This window comes from Mustelus asterias, chromosome 10, assembly GCF_964213995.1.
Source record: "Mustelus asterias chromosome 10, sMusAst1.hap1.1, whole genome shotgun sequence".
Taxonomy (NCBI): Eukaryota; Metazoa; Chordata; class Chondrichthyes; order Carcharhiniformes; family Triakidae; genus Mustelus; species Mustelus asterias.
Genome location: NC_135810.1, coordinates 113,121,611 through 113,141,599, shown reverse-complemented (window position 1 = coordinate 113,141,599; position 19,989 = coordinate 113,121,611). Strand labels below are relative to the sequence as shown.

Here is a 19,989-nt window from a genome sequence, read left to right as displayed (position 1 = left end):
GTTCATTCCAGCGGGGTTCACAGTAGCTCCCCACTTTCGGGGAACTAGCAGCCTGACCCCACTGGAGATAGTTGGGTGACGGGGGGTGGTGCCCTCTGGACATTGGCACCTTGGCAGTGCCAGTCTGTGCCCCCTGGCACTGCCCAAAAGGCAAAGTGCCAATGCCCAGGGTCTGGCCCAGGAATGGTTGGGGGGGTGGGGGGGCAGCGATCAGGCCGTGTGGGGGCTCGGAGGACTGGCGTTGTGGGGTCGTGGGGCTTGCCAGCGATTGAGCTGGCCAGCAATCGGGAGGCCGGTAGGTAGGGGCCAGTGTGCATGCGCCAATCCCGGTGCTGACATATTGGTGCATGCGCAGTGGCCCGCTCAGTGCTATGTTGCCGGCCTATCCAGCGGTAATGGGCCCCACCCACAGCCTTATAATGATATACATGCTAGCGCACTCTGCAGTGTACAGATTGTGGGAGATTCTTCTCTGAGCTGCCACTGAAAAAAAACCAGTGTGATTTACTCCAGTTTTCACCCAGTTTCAACACTTAGAATTGGGAGAATTCCGGCCTTGATTTTGTTTCCAGAAACGGTCTCCAGTTCAAAAGGAGTAAAATGATATTAACTTTTGCAAGGCAGAAGACTGTCTTGTGATAGTTTCTGTTCAACATTGTGTAAAGTTAATCCAGTTGTTGTTTCCATATTCATTTCTGTAACTTCCTGTTCCTCTCTGAAGTGATAGATCCGTTGGTCAGCTGTGGTTCAAGGACTGGCATGCTCACCTCTGAGTCAGAGGCATGAGAACACAATCCAAGCTGACCCTGTCAGATCCATCATCTTTTGAATCAAAATTTACCGTGCTTGACTGCTTGGCTAGCTGTGAGTTAAAGTTCTGAAAATAATCCTGAAGAAATCCTCAATTTCAAAATATATTTATAAAGTTTTTTCAAGTTTTATAATGAAATATTGTTTCACTCAGTTTTTTTTTCAGGGACTTTTATTATCTGACATCTGAACATATTTCAGAGTCGGCAGTATTTCCGCTTAAAGTTTCCAACAAGATGTTCCAACTGGCACCTTGCTTTATGATCTCCTTTGCATTACAAATTGCATCAAGTGATGGAACACAAGAGCTCCCAGTAAACATGAGTAAGTATTCAACTTTCGCCAGCTGCAGAGTCTATTTTTCCATTTCCTTCCAACAATCATAGAATCCCTACAGTGCAGAAGGAGGCCACTCAGCCCATCGAGTCTGTACGGACCACAATCCCACCCAACCCTATTGGTGCAACCCCACATATTTACCCTGCTAATCCGCTGACACTAGGGTCAATTTAATATTGCCAATCAACCTAACCTGCACGCGCATCTTTGGACTGTGGAAGGAAACCAGAGCACCCGGAGGAAACCCACGCAGACACGGGGAGAATGTGCAAACTCCGCACAGACAGTCACCCGAGGTCGGAATTGAATCCGGGTCCCTGGTGCTGTGAGGCAGCAGTGCTAACCACTGTGCCACCATGCTGTCCCAACCACTGTGCCACCATGCTGCCCCGGCACTATGACCGTAACCCCATGTATTTACCCCGCAATACCCCTAATCTACACATTTTAGGACAATAAGGGTGGAATTTTCCCATCCCGCCCGTCATGGGAATCGTAGCCGGAAAATTGCTCTTGAGGACTGGAAAATCCGATCCTGGGGGCAGTTTAACATGGACAATCCACCTAACCAGCACATCTTTGGACTGCAGGAGGAAATCGGAGCATCCGGAGGAAACTCAGGCAGACATGGGGAGAATATGCAATTTCCACACAGACAGTGACCCGAGGTCGGAATTGAACCCAGGTCCCTGGCGCTGTGAGGCAGCAGTGCTAACCACTGTACCACCTTGTCGCACATTGCTCACTCCATCAATAGTAGCTCCATCTTTTTAATCCCACTTCCAAGTTGCTTAATGCCCTTCCTTTCCAGGTAAGTACATATCCCACCTTGAAATGGCTCAGTTCAATTTTCAGATGGGTTTGAAGGCAAAGATACAAGGCAGCTCCTTTGGATGTGAAAGCTGTTAAATAAATGTAAGAGTTTTCTTCAGAGTTTATTGGAATCAAGCAATATTAATTGGAAAGTAGCAAAGGTCTGTGCAGTTCCTGATAAAAAGAGACAATAGAGTCATAGAATCCCTACAGTGCAGAAAGAGGCCATTCGGCCCATTGAGTCGGCACCGACCCCAATCCCACCCAGGCTCTTTTCCCGTAACCTCACATATTTACCCTGCTAATTGCCCTGACGCTAGGGTTAATTTAGCATGGCCAAACAACCTAACCCACACATCTTTCGGACTGTGGGAGGAAACCGGAGCACACGGAGGAAACCCATGCAGACACGGGGAGAATGTGCAAATTCCATGCAGTCAGCAACCCGATGAAGAATTGAACCCGGGTCCCTGGCGCTGTGAGGCAGCAGTGCTAACCACTGTGCCACTGTGCTGCACCATGAGCCATATATAGACCAGACCAGGTAAGGATGGCAGATTTCCTTCCCTAAAGGACATCAGTGAACCAGATGGGTTTTTGTGACAAGGATAATCCCTCAAATTACAAACCTTAAAGATCATCCTTATCGCCATTGCGGAGAAGGCAGTTGAGACTTTGATGAAGAGAGACCATTATTAATTAATTGGAAGGACAGTGGCTGATTAGAAAGAGCGATCATAAGTTCACAAGGGGCATACCATGGCTGGCTAACTTTGAGGAACTTGATGCGGTCACACGGCCAATTACACACAGGTGAGGCAGTTAATGTTACCCACCGTCGTTCGATGAGGTGAGGTGGTATAACTGGGCAAGAGGCGAAAAATGAGAAACGTGCCCAATTTCTCACCTCCCCTGATCATACTGGCCCCGTTTTGCTGGCGAAATCAGCAACAGGGAACAAAGCCGATTTAAATATTTACGACATGTTAGCGTGTCAACAGTGAGTCCTGGATCCTATCGTCCGGGCTCGCTGCACCTACCTGCTCATTAGTCGAGCTTCCCACCGGCGAGAATCACAGCCGGTCTCCATCTGCGGAGACCAGGCATGATAGCCTTCTGGGGGGAATTGGAGGCTGTTAAAGCCCCCCGGTGGTTGGGAGCAGGGCCGGGCCTTGCCCATGGGACAGTGACAGCCTGGCATTGCCCGCCTGGCACTCTGGCACTGCCCACCAGGCACCAAAACAGCGCCAGCCATAGTGCCAAGTGGGCCAGAATAGTGGTGGAGCAATGACAGGGGCAGAAAAGGGGGGGAGCTCTGCAGGGATGGTGATTGAGGTGGGAGGGAATTATGTGGACGGGGGTAATTGGGGAGGGAAGGGAAGACAAGGGGGAAGATCTGCAGGGGTGATGATCGGCAGGGGGGGGGGTCCCGATGTCCGTGGGGTGTGTGGGGGGGGCTGTGTGGCAGGAAACCTCCCAGTGCAATGGTGCCCGAAGAGTTCAGCAGCCGGCTTCACTGGCGATCTCAGGCCCCCCACCCCCACTGGCGAGAATCGCATCCTGGCACTTTTTTTGCACTGAGAGCCATAAGATTGTGACTCGCAGTTTGCTGAAAAGACCAACTTTCTTGATCGTTTGGCACGATTTCTTTAGTATCCCAATCGACTCATACAGAATGAATAGATGGCAAGATATTCATTTAGACTGATACATGACTGAAAGGTAGATAGAAAAGGTTGGTCATGTAGAGGAAGGTGGCAGAGTAGGAACCCACAGAGTTGAAACCTCTACTCCCTATCATTTTTGTAACAGCTTAGAGGACAGAATATCGATCAAAGTGCTTACATTTAAAGTCAAACTGAGTGCATTGGCCAATATCTACCACCAAAAAAGGTTCTCAATAAACTCAGTCAATAGCCAAACAAGTGGCGGGTGAAACTACTGTGCAGAGGGACCTGGGGGTCCTTGTGCATGAGACGCAAAAACCCAGTCTGCAGGTGCACAGGTGATCAAGAAGGCAAATGGGATGTTGGCCTATATCGCAAGGGGGATAGAATATAAAAGCAGAGATGTCTTGCTGCATCTGTACAGGGCATTGGTGAGGCCGCAGCTGGAATACTGTGTGCAGTATTAGTCCCCTTATTTGCGGAAGGATATATTGGCCTTGGAGGGAGTGCAGAGAAGGTTCACCAGGTTGATACCAGAGATGAGGGGTGTTGATTATGAGGAGAGACTGAGCAGATTGGGTTTGTATTCATTGGAAATTAGAAGGCTGAGGGGGGATCTTATAGAGACCTATAAGATAATGAAGGGGCTGGATAGGGTAGAGATGGAGAGATTCTTTCCACTTAGAAAGGAAACTAGAACTAGAGGGCACAGCCTTAAAATAAAGGGGGGTCAGTTTAGGACAGAGTTGAGGAGGAACTTCTTCTCTCAGAGGGTGGTGAATCTCTGGAATTCTCTGCCCACTGAAGTGGTGGAGGCTACCTCGTTGAATATGTTTAAATCACGGATAGATGGATTCCTGATTGGTAAGGGAATTAGGGGTTATAGGGACCAGGCGGGTAAGTGGAACTGATCCACTTCAGATCAGCCATGATCTTATTGAATGGCGGGGCAGGCTCGAGGGGCTAGATGGCCTACTCCTGCTCCTATTTCTTATGTTCTTATGTTCTTATGAAACTCAATACCACCAAGTGTAAAGTGATGAGATTTGGTGGAAGATAATTAATGTGCAATAGGTGTTATGTAGTAACGTGCTTGAGGTGGCACAGTGGTTAGCACTGCTGCCTCACAGTGCCAGGGTCCCAGGTTTGATTCCGGCCTCGGGTCACTGTCTGTGTAGAGTTTGCACATTCTTCCCATGTCTGCGTGGGTTTCCTCCGGGTGCTCCGGTTTCCTCCCACAGTCCAAAGATGTGCGGGTTAGGTTGATTGGCCATGTCTAATACCTCCACATTCTTCCTGAGGTGGAGTGCCCAGGACTGGACAAGACATTCCATTTGAAGCCATGCCAATATTTCACGTTGCTTTAACATAACATAGCCCAGGAAGTAATATACTTTATTCTGCACTCTCTTGACCTATCCTGCCACTTTCAGTGGTTCATGCATATATGTATCCAGATTCCTCTGCGCCCGCACCACAGTGGCTAACCACTGTGTCACCGTGCGCCCTGAAAATTAAGTTTATTTATTAAACTTTGCTAAAGTTTTAAATTACTTGAAATTAATTTTAAGTTATTAATTTTAAATTATTTTAAACTTTAAATTAAAGTTTATTTGCAGAATTCCAGTAAGGAGCAGGATAGAAAGTTTAGATGGGTAACGTAGATGGGCTTTTCCTGCCTTGCTATCTCACTAAGAGTTGTACAGAGTTTCTAGAAGTACATTTACTCTCATTATCTGCTCGTGTTGAACAGGAGCCTGAATGTGAATGCAACTTCCACATTTACAGCTTCTTCTTTCGCTCATTAATGTTTGTTTATTATCTTTAAAACAGCCGAACTTAATCCACCGACCAACATTACGATTGTAGATATACAGCTCGGAGAACTGACATTTACTTGGAATGACAGCCTCAGTGAAGACATAAAGAAGAGTAATGTTAGATATCTGTTTGAGTATAAGTACCTCGATTCTCACACTTGGCAAGAAGTAAGATTGAGTTCTTTTCTCTCTATTATGTTCAAAGCTAATTCCAATATGTTGTCAGTCATCTTAAATAGGTTCTCCATCCTTCCATCATTGGGGACAGTTTCTTTTTCCCTGCCCAGTCCTGTCCCGTCATAGTTTCGTCCATCAAGCATGGATGAACATTGGCCAATATATCGGCAATGACTATCCTTCTCTAATTGAAAATGGTACCATGGGCTCTTTTACATTCACCTCAACAGGCAGATGAAGCCTCAGTTTATCGTCTCACCCAAAAGGTGGCACCTCTGACAATACAGCATTCCTACTCTGGCGCGCCAGCTCTATTTTTATATTCACATCCTAGTAGAGGATGGGGCGGCACGGTGGCACAGTGGTTAGCACTGCTGTCTCACAGCGCCAAGCTTGGGTCACAGTCAGTGTGGAGTTTGCACGTTTTCCCTGTGTCATAAGAACATAAGAACATAAGAAATAGGAGCAGGAGTAGGCCATCTAGCCCCTCGAGCCTGCCCCGCCATTCAATAAGATCATGGCTGATCTGACGTGGATCAGTACCACTTACCCGCCTGATCCCCATAACCCTTAATTCCCTTACCGATCAGGAATCCATCCATCCGCGCTTTAAACATATTCAGCGAGGTAGCCTCCACCACCTCAGTGGGCAGAGAATTCCAGAGATTCACCACCCTCTGGGAGAAGAAGTTCCTCCTCAACTCTGTCTTAAACCGACCCCCCTTTATTTTGAGGCTGTGTCCTCTAGTTTTAACTTCCTTACTAAGTGGAAAGAATCTCTCCGCCTCCACCCTATCCAGCCCCCGCATTATCTTATAAGTCTCCATAAGATCCCCCCTCATCCTTCTAAACTCCAACGAGTACAAACCCAATCTCCTCAGCCTCTCCTCATAATCCAAACCCCTCATCTCCGGTATCAACCTGGTGAACCTTCTCTGCACTCCCTCCAATGCCAATATATCCTTCCTCATATAAGGGGACCAATACTGCACACAGTATTCCAGCTGCGGCCTCACCAATGCCCTGTACAGGTGCATCAAGACATCCCTGCTTTTATATTCTATCCCCCTCGCAATATAGGCCAACATCCCATTTGCCTTCTTGATCACCTGTTGTACCTGCAGACTGGGCTTTTGCGTCTCATGCACAAGGACCCCCAGGTCCCTTTGCACGGTAGCATGTTTTAATTTGTTTCCATTGAGATAGTAATCCCATTTGTTATTATTTCCTCCAAAGTGTATAACCTCGCATTTCTCAACGTTATACTCCATTTGCCATATCCTCGCCCACTCACTCAGCCTGTCCAAATCTCTCTGCAGATCTTCTCCGTCCTCCACACGATTCACTTTTCCACTTATCTTTGTGTCGTCTGCAAATTTCGTTACCCAACACTCCGTCCCCTCCTCCAGATCATCTATATAAATAGTAAATAGTTGCGGCCCGAGTACCGATCCCTGCGGCACGCCACTAGTTACCTTCCTCCAACCGGAAAAACACCCATTTATTCCGACTCTTTGCTTCCTGTCGGATAGCCAGTCCCCAATCCACTTTAACACACTACCCCCAACTCCGTGTGCCCTAATCTTCTTCAGCAGCCTTTTATGGGGCACCTTATCAAACGCCTTTTGGAAATCCAAAAACACCGCATCCACCGGTTCTCCTCCATCAACCGCCCTAGTCACATCTTCATAAAAATCCAACATGTTCGTCAAGCACGACTTTCCCCTCATGAATCCATGCTGCGTCTGATTGATCGAACCATTTCTATCCAGATGCCCTGCTATCTCCTCTTTAATAATGTCTGCGTGGGTTTCCTCCGGGTGCTCTGGTTTCCTCCCACAGTCCAAAGATATGCGGGTTAGGCACATTGGCCATGTTAAATTCTCCCTCAGTATACCCGAACAGGTGCTGGAGTGTGGCGACTAGGGGATTTTCACAGTAACTTCATTGCAGTGTTAATGTAAGCCTACTTGTGACTAATAAGTAAACTTTATTTTACTTTACTGAACCTTGTGACTGAGATGTGTGTGTGCTACCTACTGAGTCACAGCTAGCACACATAGGGATGGATTTTACATTTCCAGTAGGCAGGTTTGAAGGCAGGGGATATGTAAAATCCAGCGGGTAACTGAACCTGCCATCTACCCATTTGCCGTCAAGCTGTCCATCAGGTGAGCTGTGGTACAGGGAAAGAATTGGGTGGCCATTCCCATTGTGAAACCGATAAGACCCTTAAGTGTTCAAACAATGAGGCAGCACGGTGGCTCAGTGGTTAGCACTGCTGCCTCACAGCACCAGGGTCTCAGGTTCAATTCCAGCCTCAGGGAACTGTCTGTGTGGAGTTTGCACATTCTCCCTGTGTCTGCGTGGGTTTCCTCCGGGTGCCCTGGTTTCCTCCCCCAGTCCAAAGATGTGCAGGTTAGGTTGATTGGTTGTGCTAAATTGACCCTAGTGTCAGTGGGGTTAGCAGGGTAAATGCGTGGGGTTATGGGAATAGGGCCTAGGTGGGATTGTGGTTGGTACGGCCTTCTTCTGTACTGTAGGGATTCATATCTTATTATTTAGAAAAATACATAAAGAGACATCGGATTGAATGGGTGATCTTTAAGGGCACCAATTGTTTTAACTTGTGTCACAGGATTCCAGGCTCCGTGACCCAGAATATTCTAAAATATTTGAATTGCACAGGGGTGTTTCGCTACGAATTAAAAATGTGCTCATTGATAAAAGAAGAAAAACAAGAAAAGAAAGTAACTGGACTGTCAAGGATATCCAACCACCATCAGGTATGGCAGCTGGCTGTATATATACCAATATCATATGTATTTGTTTTTTTATATTTTGATCTTATTTTTAAATTGGGATACAGTGAAAAGTATTGTTTCTTGCGCGCTATACAGACAAAGCATACCGTTCATAGAGAAGGAAAGGAGAGAGTGCAGAATGTAGTGTTGCAGTCATAGCTAGGGTGTAGAGAAAGATCAACTTAATGCAGGGTAGGTCCATTCAAAAGTCTGATGGCAGCAGGGAAGAAGCTGTCCTTGAGTCGATTGGTACATGCCCTTAGACTTTTGTATCCTTTTCCCAATGGAAGGAGGTGGATGAGAGAATGTCCAGGGTGCGTGGTGTCCTTAATTATGCTGCTGCTTTTCCGAGGCAGCGGGAAGTGTGGACAGTGTCAATGGGTGGGAGGCTGGTTTGCGTGATGGATTGGGCTGCATTCATGACCCTCTGTAGTTTCTTGCGGTCTTGGTCAGAGCAGGAGCCATACCAAGCTGTGATACAACCAGAAAGAATGCTTTAAATGGTGCATCTGTAAAAGTTGGTGAGAGTCGTAGTGGACATGCCAAATTTCCTTTGTCTTCTGAGAAAGTAGAGGCTTTGGTGGGCTTTCTTAGCTAAAGTGTCGGCATGTATGTACACGTAAGTGTCCATAGGTTACATATATTGGCTATAAATATGTATATATGTTATTTAATACCTGTAGGAATTTATTGCACTGGCAGCTTCTGGCTTTAATGAAAGTTTGTTTGGAGAAAAAAAACACGCATGGGCTACTTGGACTGAATGGACTTTTCACTGTGCCATGCTTTCCAATGTATCTTCAATGCAGGGCACATTGATACATAGGATGTGATTTTCTGGTTCCGCCCACTGCTGCAATCGCCGGAGGAGGCGATGACCTAGTGCTATCATTATTATCTTTATCCAGAAACTCAGTAATGTTCTCAGCTAATGTTGGATAGTCAGAAGCTTTTTCCCAGGGTGGAAGAGTCAATTACTAGGGGACACAGGTTTAAGGTGCGAGGGGCAAGGTTTAAAAGAAATGTATGAGGCATATTTTTTACACAGAGAATGGTGGGTGCCTGGAACTCGTTGCCGGGGGAGGTAGTGGAAGCGGATACGGTAGTGACGTCTTGAAAAATACATGAATAGCATGGGAAAAGAGCGATATGGTCCCCGGAAGGGTAGGAGGTTTTAGTTAAGTCGGGCAGCATGGTTGGTGCAGGCTTGGAGGGCCGAAGGGCCGGTTCCTGTGCTATAATTTCTTTATTCTTTGTTCTGGGGGCCGGGGGCCGAATCTTGCCACAGCAGATGGTGGAATTTGAATTCAATAAAAAAATATCTGGAATTAAGAATCTACTGATGACCCTGAAACCATTGTCGATTATCAGAAAAACCCATCTGGTTCACTAATGTCCTTTAGGGAAGGAAATCTGCCGTCATTACCTGGTCTGGTCTACATGTGACTCCAGAGCCACAGCAATGTGGTCAACTCTCAACTGCCCTCCAAAGGCAATTAGGGATGGGCAATAATTGCTGGCCAGCCAGCGACGCCCATGTCCCACAAATACATTTTTAAAAAGTTTCTTGTCCCGCTCGTCTCTCAAGGAAGCAGCTATAGGCTCTTGGGCACCCATAGTTAGGAGGATCAGTTGGTGCACACCCTAGGGCCATCCACCAGATGACTCTGGGAGTCATGAGTCCCCTCTTCCTGTGATCTCATTAGCTTTAGTTCCACAGGCTGAGAGGGGTAACATTGCCACACAGCAGGACTCCAAAAGCAGGCTGGGGCCCTCCTCCAGGTTTCAGCCCTCCAGGAGATGCCCACCAAACCACCACAGACAACGGGGCAAAGCAGACAGCAGGCAGCCTCCACCTCTGATTTGCGTGTTGGGGATGCACCAAGATGCAAGGTAAGAAAGGTTAAGAAGTTGTAGTTGCACAGCCTGGATATGGTTAGTAAAACTCACCCCTCCTTTCCCAAGGCCCGAACCCCTTCCCAAAGCCTGAACCCCGCCGCTCCTTTCCCAAGGTCTGAACCCCACCGCTCCTTTCCCAAAGCCTGAACCCCACCGCTCCTTTCCCAAAGCCTGAACCCCACCGCTCCTTTCCCAAGGTCTGAACCCCACCACTCCTTTCCCAAAGCCTGAACCCCACCACTCCTTTCCCAAAGCCTGAACCCCACCGCTCCTTTCCCAAGGTCTGAACCCCACCACTCCTTTCCCAAGCCCTGAACACCACCACTCCTTTCCCAAAGCCTGAACGCCACCACTCCTTTCCCAAGGTCTGAACCCCACCGCTCCTTTCCCAAAGCCTGAACGCCACCACTCCTTTCCCAAGGTCTGAACCCCACCGCTCCTTTCTCAAAGCCTGAACGCCACCGCTCCTTTCCCAAGGTCTGAACCCCACCGCTCCTTTCCCAAGTCCTGAACGCCACCACTCCTTTCCCAAAGCCTGAACGCCACCGCTCCTTTCCCAAGCCCTGAACCCCACTGCTCCTTTCCCAAGTCCTGAACCCCACTGCTCCTTTCCCAAAGCCTGAACCCCACTGCTCCTTTCCCAAGTCCTGAACCCCACCGCTCCTTTCCCAAAGCCTGAACCCCACTGCTCCTTTCCCAAGCCCTGAACCCCACTGCTCCTTTCCCAAGCCCTGAACCCCACTGCTCCTTTCCCAAGCCCTGAACCCCACCGCTCCTTTCCCAAAGCCTGAACCCCACTGCTCCTTTCCCAAGTCCTGAACCCCCACCACTCCTTTCCCAAGCCCTGAACCCCCACCACTCCTTTCCCAAGCCCTGAACCCCACTGCTCCTTTCCCAAGCCCTGAACCCCACCGCTCCTTTCCCAAGTCCTGAACCCCCACCACTCCTTTCCCAAGTCCTGAACCCCACCACTCCTTTCCCAAGCCCTGAACGCCACCGCTCCTTTCCCAAGCCCTGAACCCCACCGCTCCTTTCCCAAAGCCTGAACCCCACTGCTCCTTTCCCAAGTCCTGAACCCCCACCACTCCTTTCCCAAGCCCTGAACCCCCACCACTCCTTTCCCAAGCCCTGAACCCCACTGCTCCTTTCCCAAGCCCTGAACCCCACCGCTCCTTTCCCAAGTCCTGAACCCCCACCACTCCTTTCCCAAGTCCTGAACCCCACCACTCCTTTCCCAAGTCCTGAACCCCCACCACTCCTTTCCCAAGTCCTGAACCCCACCACTCCTTTCCCAAGCCCTGAACCCCACCGCTCCTTTCCCAAGCCCTGAACCCCACCACTCCTTTCCCAAGCCCTGAACCCCACTGCTCCTTTCCCAAGTCCTGAACCCCACCGCTCCTTTCCCAAGCCCTGAACCCCACCACTCCTTTCCCAAGCCCTGACCCCCCACCACTCCTTTCCCAAGGCGTTAACCCCGCCACTCCTTTCCCAAGCCCTGAACCCCACCGCTCCGTTCCCAAGGTCTGAACCCCACTGATTCTTTTTTGAGGCCCGAGGCCACTTCTCCGCTCCTTTCTTGAGGCCTGAACCCCATCCTGTGTTGCTGCCATGCTTCTGGCAATTTCATAGAATCATAGAATCATAGAATTCTACAGTGCAGAAGGAGGCCATTTGGCCCATCGAGTCTGCACGGAGCAGACCCATCCAGGCCCTATATCCGTAACCCAATGCATTTACCCTAGCTAGTCCCCCTGACACTAAGGGGCAATTTAGCATGGCCAATCCACCTTGCCCACACATCTTTGGACTGTGGGAGGAAACCGGAGCACCCGGAGGAAATCCACACAGACGCAGGCAAGCTCCGCACGACAGTGACCCAAGCCGGGAATTGAACCCGGATCCCTGGCGATGTGAGGCAGCAGTGCTAACTACTGTGCCACCATGCCGCTCTTCATCACCTGCCAGCTCCTGACTCACCTCGGCCTCGCTGTAGGCAGCGGGAATTTCTGCCTAGCAACAGCAAGATTGAATAAATCAAAGCAAGACGTCTTGGAGCACTGGATGCTGATCGGCTGACTAGCTGAGAGGCCTTGCTCTGATTAGCCCATTTGATTTCTCCAATTCTTTTTAAACTTTGAACTTTGAACTGGCGTTTGCCACCAGCTTTGCCAACCCCCTAAGTCCATAGACCCCAGTGTGGGAACGCCTGACCGAGTCAATGTCACTGAAACTGGGTCAAATTAGGGAGGCATCCAGTCATGATGAAGGGTTACAGATCCTCTCTCAGCAAGTGATCCAGGGTTGGCCTTGGCAAATAGAGCCAGCAATATGGCAGTATCAGAGATATTTAACAACACCAGGTTAAAGTCCAACAGGTTTATTTGGTAGCAAAAGCTACCAAATAAACCTGTTGGACTTTAACCTGGTGTTGTTAAACTTCTTACTGTGTTTACCCCAGTCCAACGCCGGCATCTCCACATCATGAGTATCAGAGATGACATCTCATGAGAACATGCTGTTTTTTAGCCAGCCACAAATAATTTTTAAAAATTCATTTACAGGATGGGAGTGTTGCTGGCTGAGCCAGCATTTATCGCCCCTCCCTAACTGCCCTCCATTTCAGGGGGCATTTGAGAGTCAACCACATTGCTGCGACTCTGGAATCACATGTAAGCCAGACCAGGAAGGAATGGCAGATTTCCTTCCCTGAAGGAACATCAGTGATCGGATGGGTTTTTCCGACAATCGACAGTGGTTTCATGGTCATTAGTAGACTGTTAATTCCAGATTCTCGGGACGTTAATGACATGGGCAAGGCCAACATTTATTGCCTTTGAGAAGGCTGTGCCGAGCCTTTTTAAACAAGTACAGTCTCTATGTGTATGTTTCTAACTCTCTGAAGGGGGCAGGACATCTTCGCCAGAATTCTACCACCCCGCCCGCCACCGGAATTGGAGCAGGTGAGGGACGGACAATGGGAAGGTCCGTTGATCTCGGGCAAGATTTTCCAATTACCAGTCGAGTGAGGCCATAAAATCCTGCCCGATGAGTGAGATGCTGAGTACAAAAGCAGGGAGGTTGGGTTGAACCGTTGCAAAAGTTTGGTTAGGCTGCATACAATATATTGCATCCGGTCTGGCCTACATGTGACTCCAGAGCCACAACAATGTGGTTGACTCTCAACTGCTGGCAAGCCAGTGACGCCCTTGTCCCACACGCATTAAAGAAACCATATTAAAGAAAAACATGCGTTGTAAAAGCAAAGATCTGGGGAAATTCTTATTAATTAACTTGAACTGTTTTACAATTTGGACTAGCACTTCCATTCTATATTATAATCACATGTATTAGAGCTAATTTTCTGAGAGAAAGCCTTTCTGATAATTTTAATGTGCTAACTTTACTGTTAATGGGCCATATATATGATGAAAATATGTTTTAATTAAACTCTCGTTTATTTTATTAACACAGGTGATCTAAAAACAATGGTTTCCAACTTTTTGTGTATTGTGTATAATCATTCATCCATGAATTGTACATGGAGAGCAGGTAGCAAAGCACCAACAGACACCCAGTATGTAATGCATTACAGGTAACTGTCAAAACGTGAGTCCATAATAAGCTCAAACAACTCCAAATTTTCTGATAATTATTTCCATGTTAATTGAAGATATTTTTCTTTGAAGTCAGGGGAGTATCAAGAGATGTGTTCCTCATTTGACGGATGCGAACGAGGGCTGCCATGCTGACCACATTGAGAAAAATTGCATTCTAATATGCGTTAATGGATCCAGCGACTCTACAGCAATTCGACCATATTATACAGAGCTTGATCCTCAGTTGTATGGTACAAAACAGCCCCTTTCATCATGCTGTATTCGACTCTTCTGTTTCTCATCGGATTAAAGGTTCAATCGATTGTGATTGGTTGTCTCCTTAACTTTCAGAGATATACAACCCACCAGTAAATCTTGAGGTTTCACCAAATCTGACTGTGAAATGGGACATGCCTCCAGGTTACAACATCGGTATTGACTGCTTTGCATTCGAATTGGAAGTCACAGATTTGGATGAGGGTAGTACCAAGGTAACGTTTATGAATTACCTTGCATCACTGTCTTGTGAGTTGCTAACCATTGATATAATTTATTTATTAGTGTCACAAGGAGGCAATGAAATGACTGTGAAAGTCTCCTAGTCGCCACACTCTGGCGCACATTCGGGTTACACTGAGGGAGAATTTAGCATGGCCAATGCACCCAACCAGCACGTCTTTCGGACTGTGGGAGGAAACCAGAGCACCCGGAGGAAACCCACATAGATATGAGGAGGACATGCAGACTCCGCCAAATGGGGAATCGAACACAGATTTGTGCCTACAATTGAATTCCAAATTGCATGTTAAATTCGAAAGTGGCAGGGCGCGATTTTCCGGCCGTGCTCGCCCTCAAGGTCGGAAATTCCCACCCGAGGTCAACAGATCTTTGCATGGTCCGTTCCCCCACCCACGCTACGATTCCCGTGACGGGCAGGATGGTAAAATCCCGCCCACATTCTCCAACCAGAAACAAGAATCTTAAAATTAAATAAAGACAATGGCGTAAGAAGTATCAGGGGAAAATCCCAAAGGTTGATCGTGTAGATGGGCTAAAAGGTGTTGTGGTTAATAAATGGTGGGAAACATTTCATTTTAAAGTTCAAACTATTCAGCCAAAATACATTTCCGATGGAAAATAAAACATGGCAAGAAAGATCCATCAGTGGCTTACTCAAGAAGTTAATGGTCTATTAAATCAATGGAAGAGGTTTCTCTTGGTGCGCATTAGGAGCAGGAATAGGCCACTTGGCCTCCCGAGCCTGCTTCATTATTCAATAACCAAAAAATTGGTTAAACATAATTTCCATTTCACAAAATAATAGAACCATAGAATCCCTACAGTGCAGAAAGAGGTCATTTGGCCCATTGAGTCTGCACCGACTCTCTGATAGAGCATCCCACCCAGGCCCTCCCCTCTGCTCAAATCCCCGTAAAAGACTGAAAAATGAGAGGCTGCACTGGGTAGTGAAAAGGAAGTCCCAATATCCTGCCCATTGATCGTGGTAATTAAGGTGCACTGTCCTCTCTAGATGTGCAGGTTAGGTTGATTGGTATTGCTGAATAGTCCTTCGTATCTCAAGTTGTGTCGGTTAGGGGGATTAGCGGGGTAAAAACGTGGAGTTATGGAGATGCAACTGGGTAAAAGTGCTCTGTTGGAGAGTCGGTCCAGAGTCGATGGGCCAAATGGCCTTCTCCTGCACTGTCGAGATTGTACGATCTCTCCAACCTCAACTACCAAAGAGTAATCTTCCACAGAATATCACAATGGCATATGGTTAGCACTGCCGCCTTACAGTGCCAGGGACTCGCGTTAGATTCCCGGCTTGAGTCACTGTCTGTGCGGAGTCTGCACGTTCTCCCCGTGTCTGTGTGGAGTTCCTCCAGGTGCTCCAGTTTCCTCCCACAGTCTGAAAGATGTGCTGGTTAGGTGCATTGGCCATGCTAAATTCTCCCTCAGTGTACCCAAACAGGTGCCAGAGTGTGGCGATTGGGGAATTTTCACAGTAACTTCATTGAAGTGTTAATGTAAGCCTACTTGTGACACTAATAAATAAATTAAAATTTTCCAGCACAGTTGGTCGTATACCAGTTTTTATGCTTCATATGAGCCCTTTTCCCCCCAACTTCATCTTAATTCACCATCCTTTCCACCCATTCCTTTCTCTGACTCACCTGATGAAGGAGCAGCGCTCTGAAAGCTCATGATTCCAAATAAACCTGTTGGACTTTAACCTGGTGTTGTGAGACTTCTTACTGTGTCCACCCCAGTCCAACGCTGGCATCTCCACGTCATTTCTCCCTCACATACTTACCATGCTTTGCCTTAAATGCATTTTGCTAGTCTCCATATTTGATTTGTTTTGATTTATTATTGTCAGATGTATTAGCATACAGTGAAAAGCATTATTTCTTGCACGCTATACAGACAAAGCATACCGTTCATAGAAAATCGCACACGTCTGATGGCAGCAGGGAAGATGTCAGTTGGCATGTGACCTCAGACTTTTGTACCTTTTTCCTGATGGAAGAGAGTATGTCCGGGGTGCGTGGAGTCCTTGATTATGCTGGCTGCTTTTCTGAGGCAGTGGGATGTGTAGACAGTGTCAGTGGATGGGAGGCTAGTTTGAGTGATAGACTGGGCTTATGACCCATGTCATAACTCCAGTGGAAACTCTCACAGGCAAATGGCTGCTGTTTATGCCATTTCTTTTGAGGCAGGAGACTGACAGAAACACTTACAGGATTTCAGAGCCAATTAATTACCTCCTCTAAGTAAGAATTGGGGAAGGCAGATCCGCTGCATATCTGCACAGCACAGTGGTAGGCCATTTGGTCCATCGTTCCTGTGTTAGCTCTTTGAAAGAGCCCTTCAATTGGTCCCATTCCCCAAAGTCCTGTAAAATGTTTCTTTTTCAAATGTGCTTCCAATTCCCTTCTGAAAGTTACTGTTGAATTTGCTTCCATGACTCCGTTCAGCCAGAACATTCCCAATCATCATAACTCACTGCATAGAAAAGAAAAATGCTTCTCAACTCTCCTCTGCTATCTTTATAGGGTATTGTATTGCACAAAGTCTAATTTGATTTGATTTGATTTATTATTGGCACATGTATTAGTAGACAGTGAAAAGTATTGTTTCTTGTGTGCTATACGGACAAAGCATGCCATTCGTAGAGAAGGAAAGGAGAGAGTGCAGAATGTAGTGTTACAGTCATAGCTAGGGTGTAGAGAAAGATCAACTTAGTGAGAGGTAGGTCCATTCAAAAGTCTGTGACGGCAGTAGAGAAGAAGCTGTTCTTGAGTTGGTTGGTACGTGTCCTCAGACTTTTGTCTATCTTTCCCGACCGAAAAAGGTGAAGAGAGTGTCTGGGGTGGGTGGGGTCCTTAATTATGCTGACTGCTTTGCCGAGGCAGCGGGAAGTGTAGGCAGTGTCAATGGGTGGGAGGATGGTTTGAGTGATGGATTGGGCTTCATTCACGACCCTTTGTAGTTTCTTGTGGTCTTGGGCAGAGCAGGAGACATACCAAGCTGTGATACAACCAGAAAGAATACTTTTTGTATCCCTAATTGTTTTGTCTACATCCCTATCTGTTTTGCTTTAGCTTTTAAGCATCCGTGGTGAAACAGAGTATGTTCTTGTCAACCTCAACCCAACAAAACGGCACTCAGTGAAAGTAAGGATGAAATTACAATATTGCAAAGAGACTCGCTTCTGGAGTGAGTGGAGCAACGAGGATTTTATTGGTAAGCTTTCTCTTTCCTTGAACCATTGTTAGGTCCATTGAGAGTTTCTCATCCTTTCTGTTGCTGCATGGATTGAATGATTCTGAAACCTGTACATTTTCACCACTGATGCCAGCGAGAATGCGGCCTGCTTTTTGTTATTTGTTCCTCTCCCTTTACTTGTTTTTCAGCTTGAATGTGGCATTAGCGAGAGAAAAAGATTGCAATAAATAAACTTACCATTGACTTTCTCTCTGCCCCTCTTACTCCTGAAGGCTGCCTGAGAAGAGCTGGGTGTAGTTAGCCAATGTCCCTGCAAGGAACAGACTGGAGCATATATAGGGTGTTGATGAGACCACATCTGGAGTATTTGTGTCCAGTTTTGGTCTCCTTATTTGAGGAAGGATGCAGTGGCATTGGAGGTAGCTCAGAGGGGGTTCACCAGCTTGATTCTGGGGATGAAAGGGTTGACGCATGAGGAGAGATTGAACAGTTTGGGCTTATACTCACTGGAGTTTAGAAGGATGAAAGGGGATCTGATCAAGGTATATAAAATTCTAACAGAGATTGATAAAGTAAATTTATGCCAAATATTTCCTCTTATGGGGGAATCTCGAACAAGAGGTCACAGGTATAGGTTGAGAGGCAGTAGATTTAAAACTGAGATGAGGAGGAACTACACCTCAAAGAGGGTGGTGAATTTGTGGAACTCGCTGCCTGTGGTGAACCATCGTTGGTTCCCACTAGATAGTACTGAGCCAGGGTCTGGCCAGTACTACAAGTATGTATATATGTTGCTGTTGGGGTTAGGGATGGGTTGTTCTACTTGTTGCTGTTGGGGTTAGGGTTGGGCTGTTACACCTTGTATTATAGTTATTGTGGTACATCCCAGTCGGGCTCCGCCTCCTGGGAGAGGTATAAAGGTCTCTGCTCTGTCTGGGACCCCTCAGTCTGGGATCGTGTATATAATTAGTAGCTTCGTTGTTACAGCAAATAAAAGCTTTTATTTCCTGAGCATCTCAAGCCTCGTGTGTGATAACGCGCATCAATTTTATTTGCTGTAAATAAACTCTCGTCGGAAAAAAAACCGATATAGAGAGTATGGAGCAGATACTGAAGCCTGAACGCCTTACACTGGATCCACGTGCGGCGGGCGCCTCTAACACCTTCGACCACTGGTTGAAATGTTTTGAGGACTACCTGGCAGCCTCCGCAGTGGTCACCACAGATGATGACAGACTCCGGGTCCTCCATGCGAGGGTAAGCGACACTGTCTACCTCGCGATCTGTGCGGTCACCGACTACACAAAGGCCCTCGAGCTTCTTAAGAAGCGTTATATTAAACCGCCCAACGAAATACACGCTCGTTACCTCTTAGCCACTCGACGACGGCAGTCCGGCGAAACGACGGATGAATACGCGAACGAGCTCCAACAGCTAGCCAGGGGCTGTAACTGCAAAGCAGTGTCGGCTGAGCAGAATATGAACGACCTCGCTCGAGATGCGTTTGTGGCGGGAGTCGGATCATCTTACATCCGACTCAAACTACTGGAGAAAGGTAATCTTGACCTCACCCAGGCGATAGAACTAGCGGAGATGTTGGAGACCGCCTCCAAAAGCCTAGTATTGTATCCTGAAGACCACGTGGAGACAACATGTCAGGAGCAGTCGCTGATCCCTCCTCGTCCCTCGGGTTCGAAATGCTGCGTGATGGCGTGCTCACACTCGGGCCAGACGATGGCAGCAGCTCCGGGCGGCCCGCGGTGTTACTTCTGTGGGGGAGCGAAGCATACTCGGCAACGGTGTCCCGCTAAAGCTGTGTTGTGCTCTGCCTGCGGTAAGAAGGGGCACTATTCGAAAGTGTGCCGATCTAAATCTGCTTCTCGGAACAGCAGTGCGGCCTGCGATTCCTCGGAGCCCGGTACTTCGTCGTCGGCATCGTCGAGGGTTTCGTCCACGTGCGAGGCCAGGACGATGCCATTCCAATCGATGGCGTCGGAGAGGTGTGACCACCAGGGGTCACTGAGTTTGGCGCCATCACCCACGTGCGACTTATGGGAGCGGCCATGTTGGTCGGCACCGACCGCGAATGACCAGCAGGGGTCATCCTCGTCAATCTCAGCCGCCTGCAGTGGCGCTCATAAACCAACGGTGGCGTCGATCATCCTGGACCAGGCCAAGCCTCATAGACTTGACAAGTCTATGATGGACATTCAGGTAAATGACCACTTGATTTATTGTCTGTTTGGCAGCGGGAGCACTGAGAGTTTTATCCACCCAGACGCTGTGAAGCGGTGTGGACTCCGGATTCAACCTGTCAAACAGACAATTTCTATGG

At 47.8% G+C, this 19,989-nt stretch overlaps 1 protein-coding gene across 1 annotated transcript in view; it reads left to right on the top strand.

Moving 5' to 3' along the window:
• The window catches only part of LOC144499873 (interleukin-13 receptor subunit alpha-2-like), a 72,309-nt gene that overhangs the window by 32,157 nt on the left and 20,163 nt on the right, over window positions 1-19,989 (top strand). The window contains exons 2-9 of the mRNA XM_078222478.1: window positions 722-864; window positions 965-1,134; window positions 5,463-5,617; window positions 8,265-8,412; window positions 13,801-13,921; window positions 14,016-14,176; window positions 14,277-14,416; window positions 17,531-17,672. Coding sequence (XP_078078604.1) covers window positions 1,047-1,134; window positions 5,463-5,617; window positions 8,265-8,412; window positions 13,801-13,921; window positions 14,016-14,176; window positions 14,277-14,416; window positions 17,531-17,672 — 955 coding nt within the window. The 5' untranslated portion in view covers window positions 722-864; window positions 965-1,046. The remainder of the gene's footprint in view (window positions 1-721; window positions 865-964; window positions 1,135-5,462; window positions 5,618-8,264; window positions 8,413-13,800; window positions 13,922-14,015; window positions 14,177-14,276; window positions 14,417-17,530; window positions 17,673-19,989) is intronic.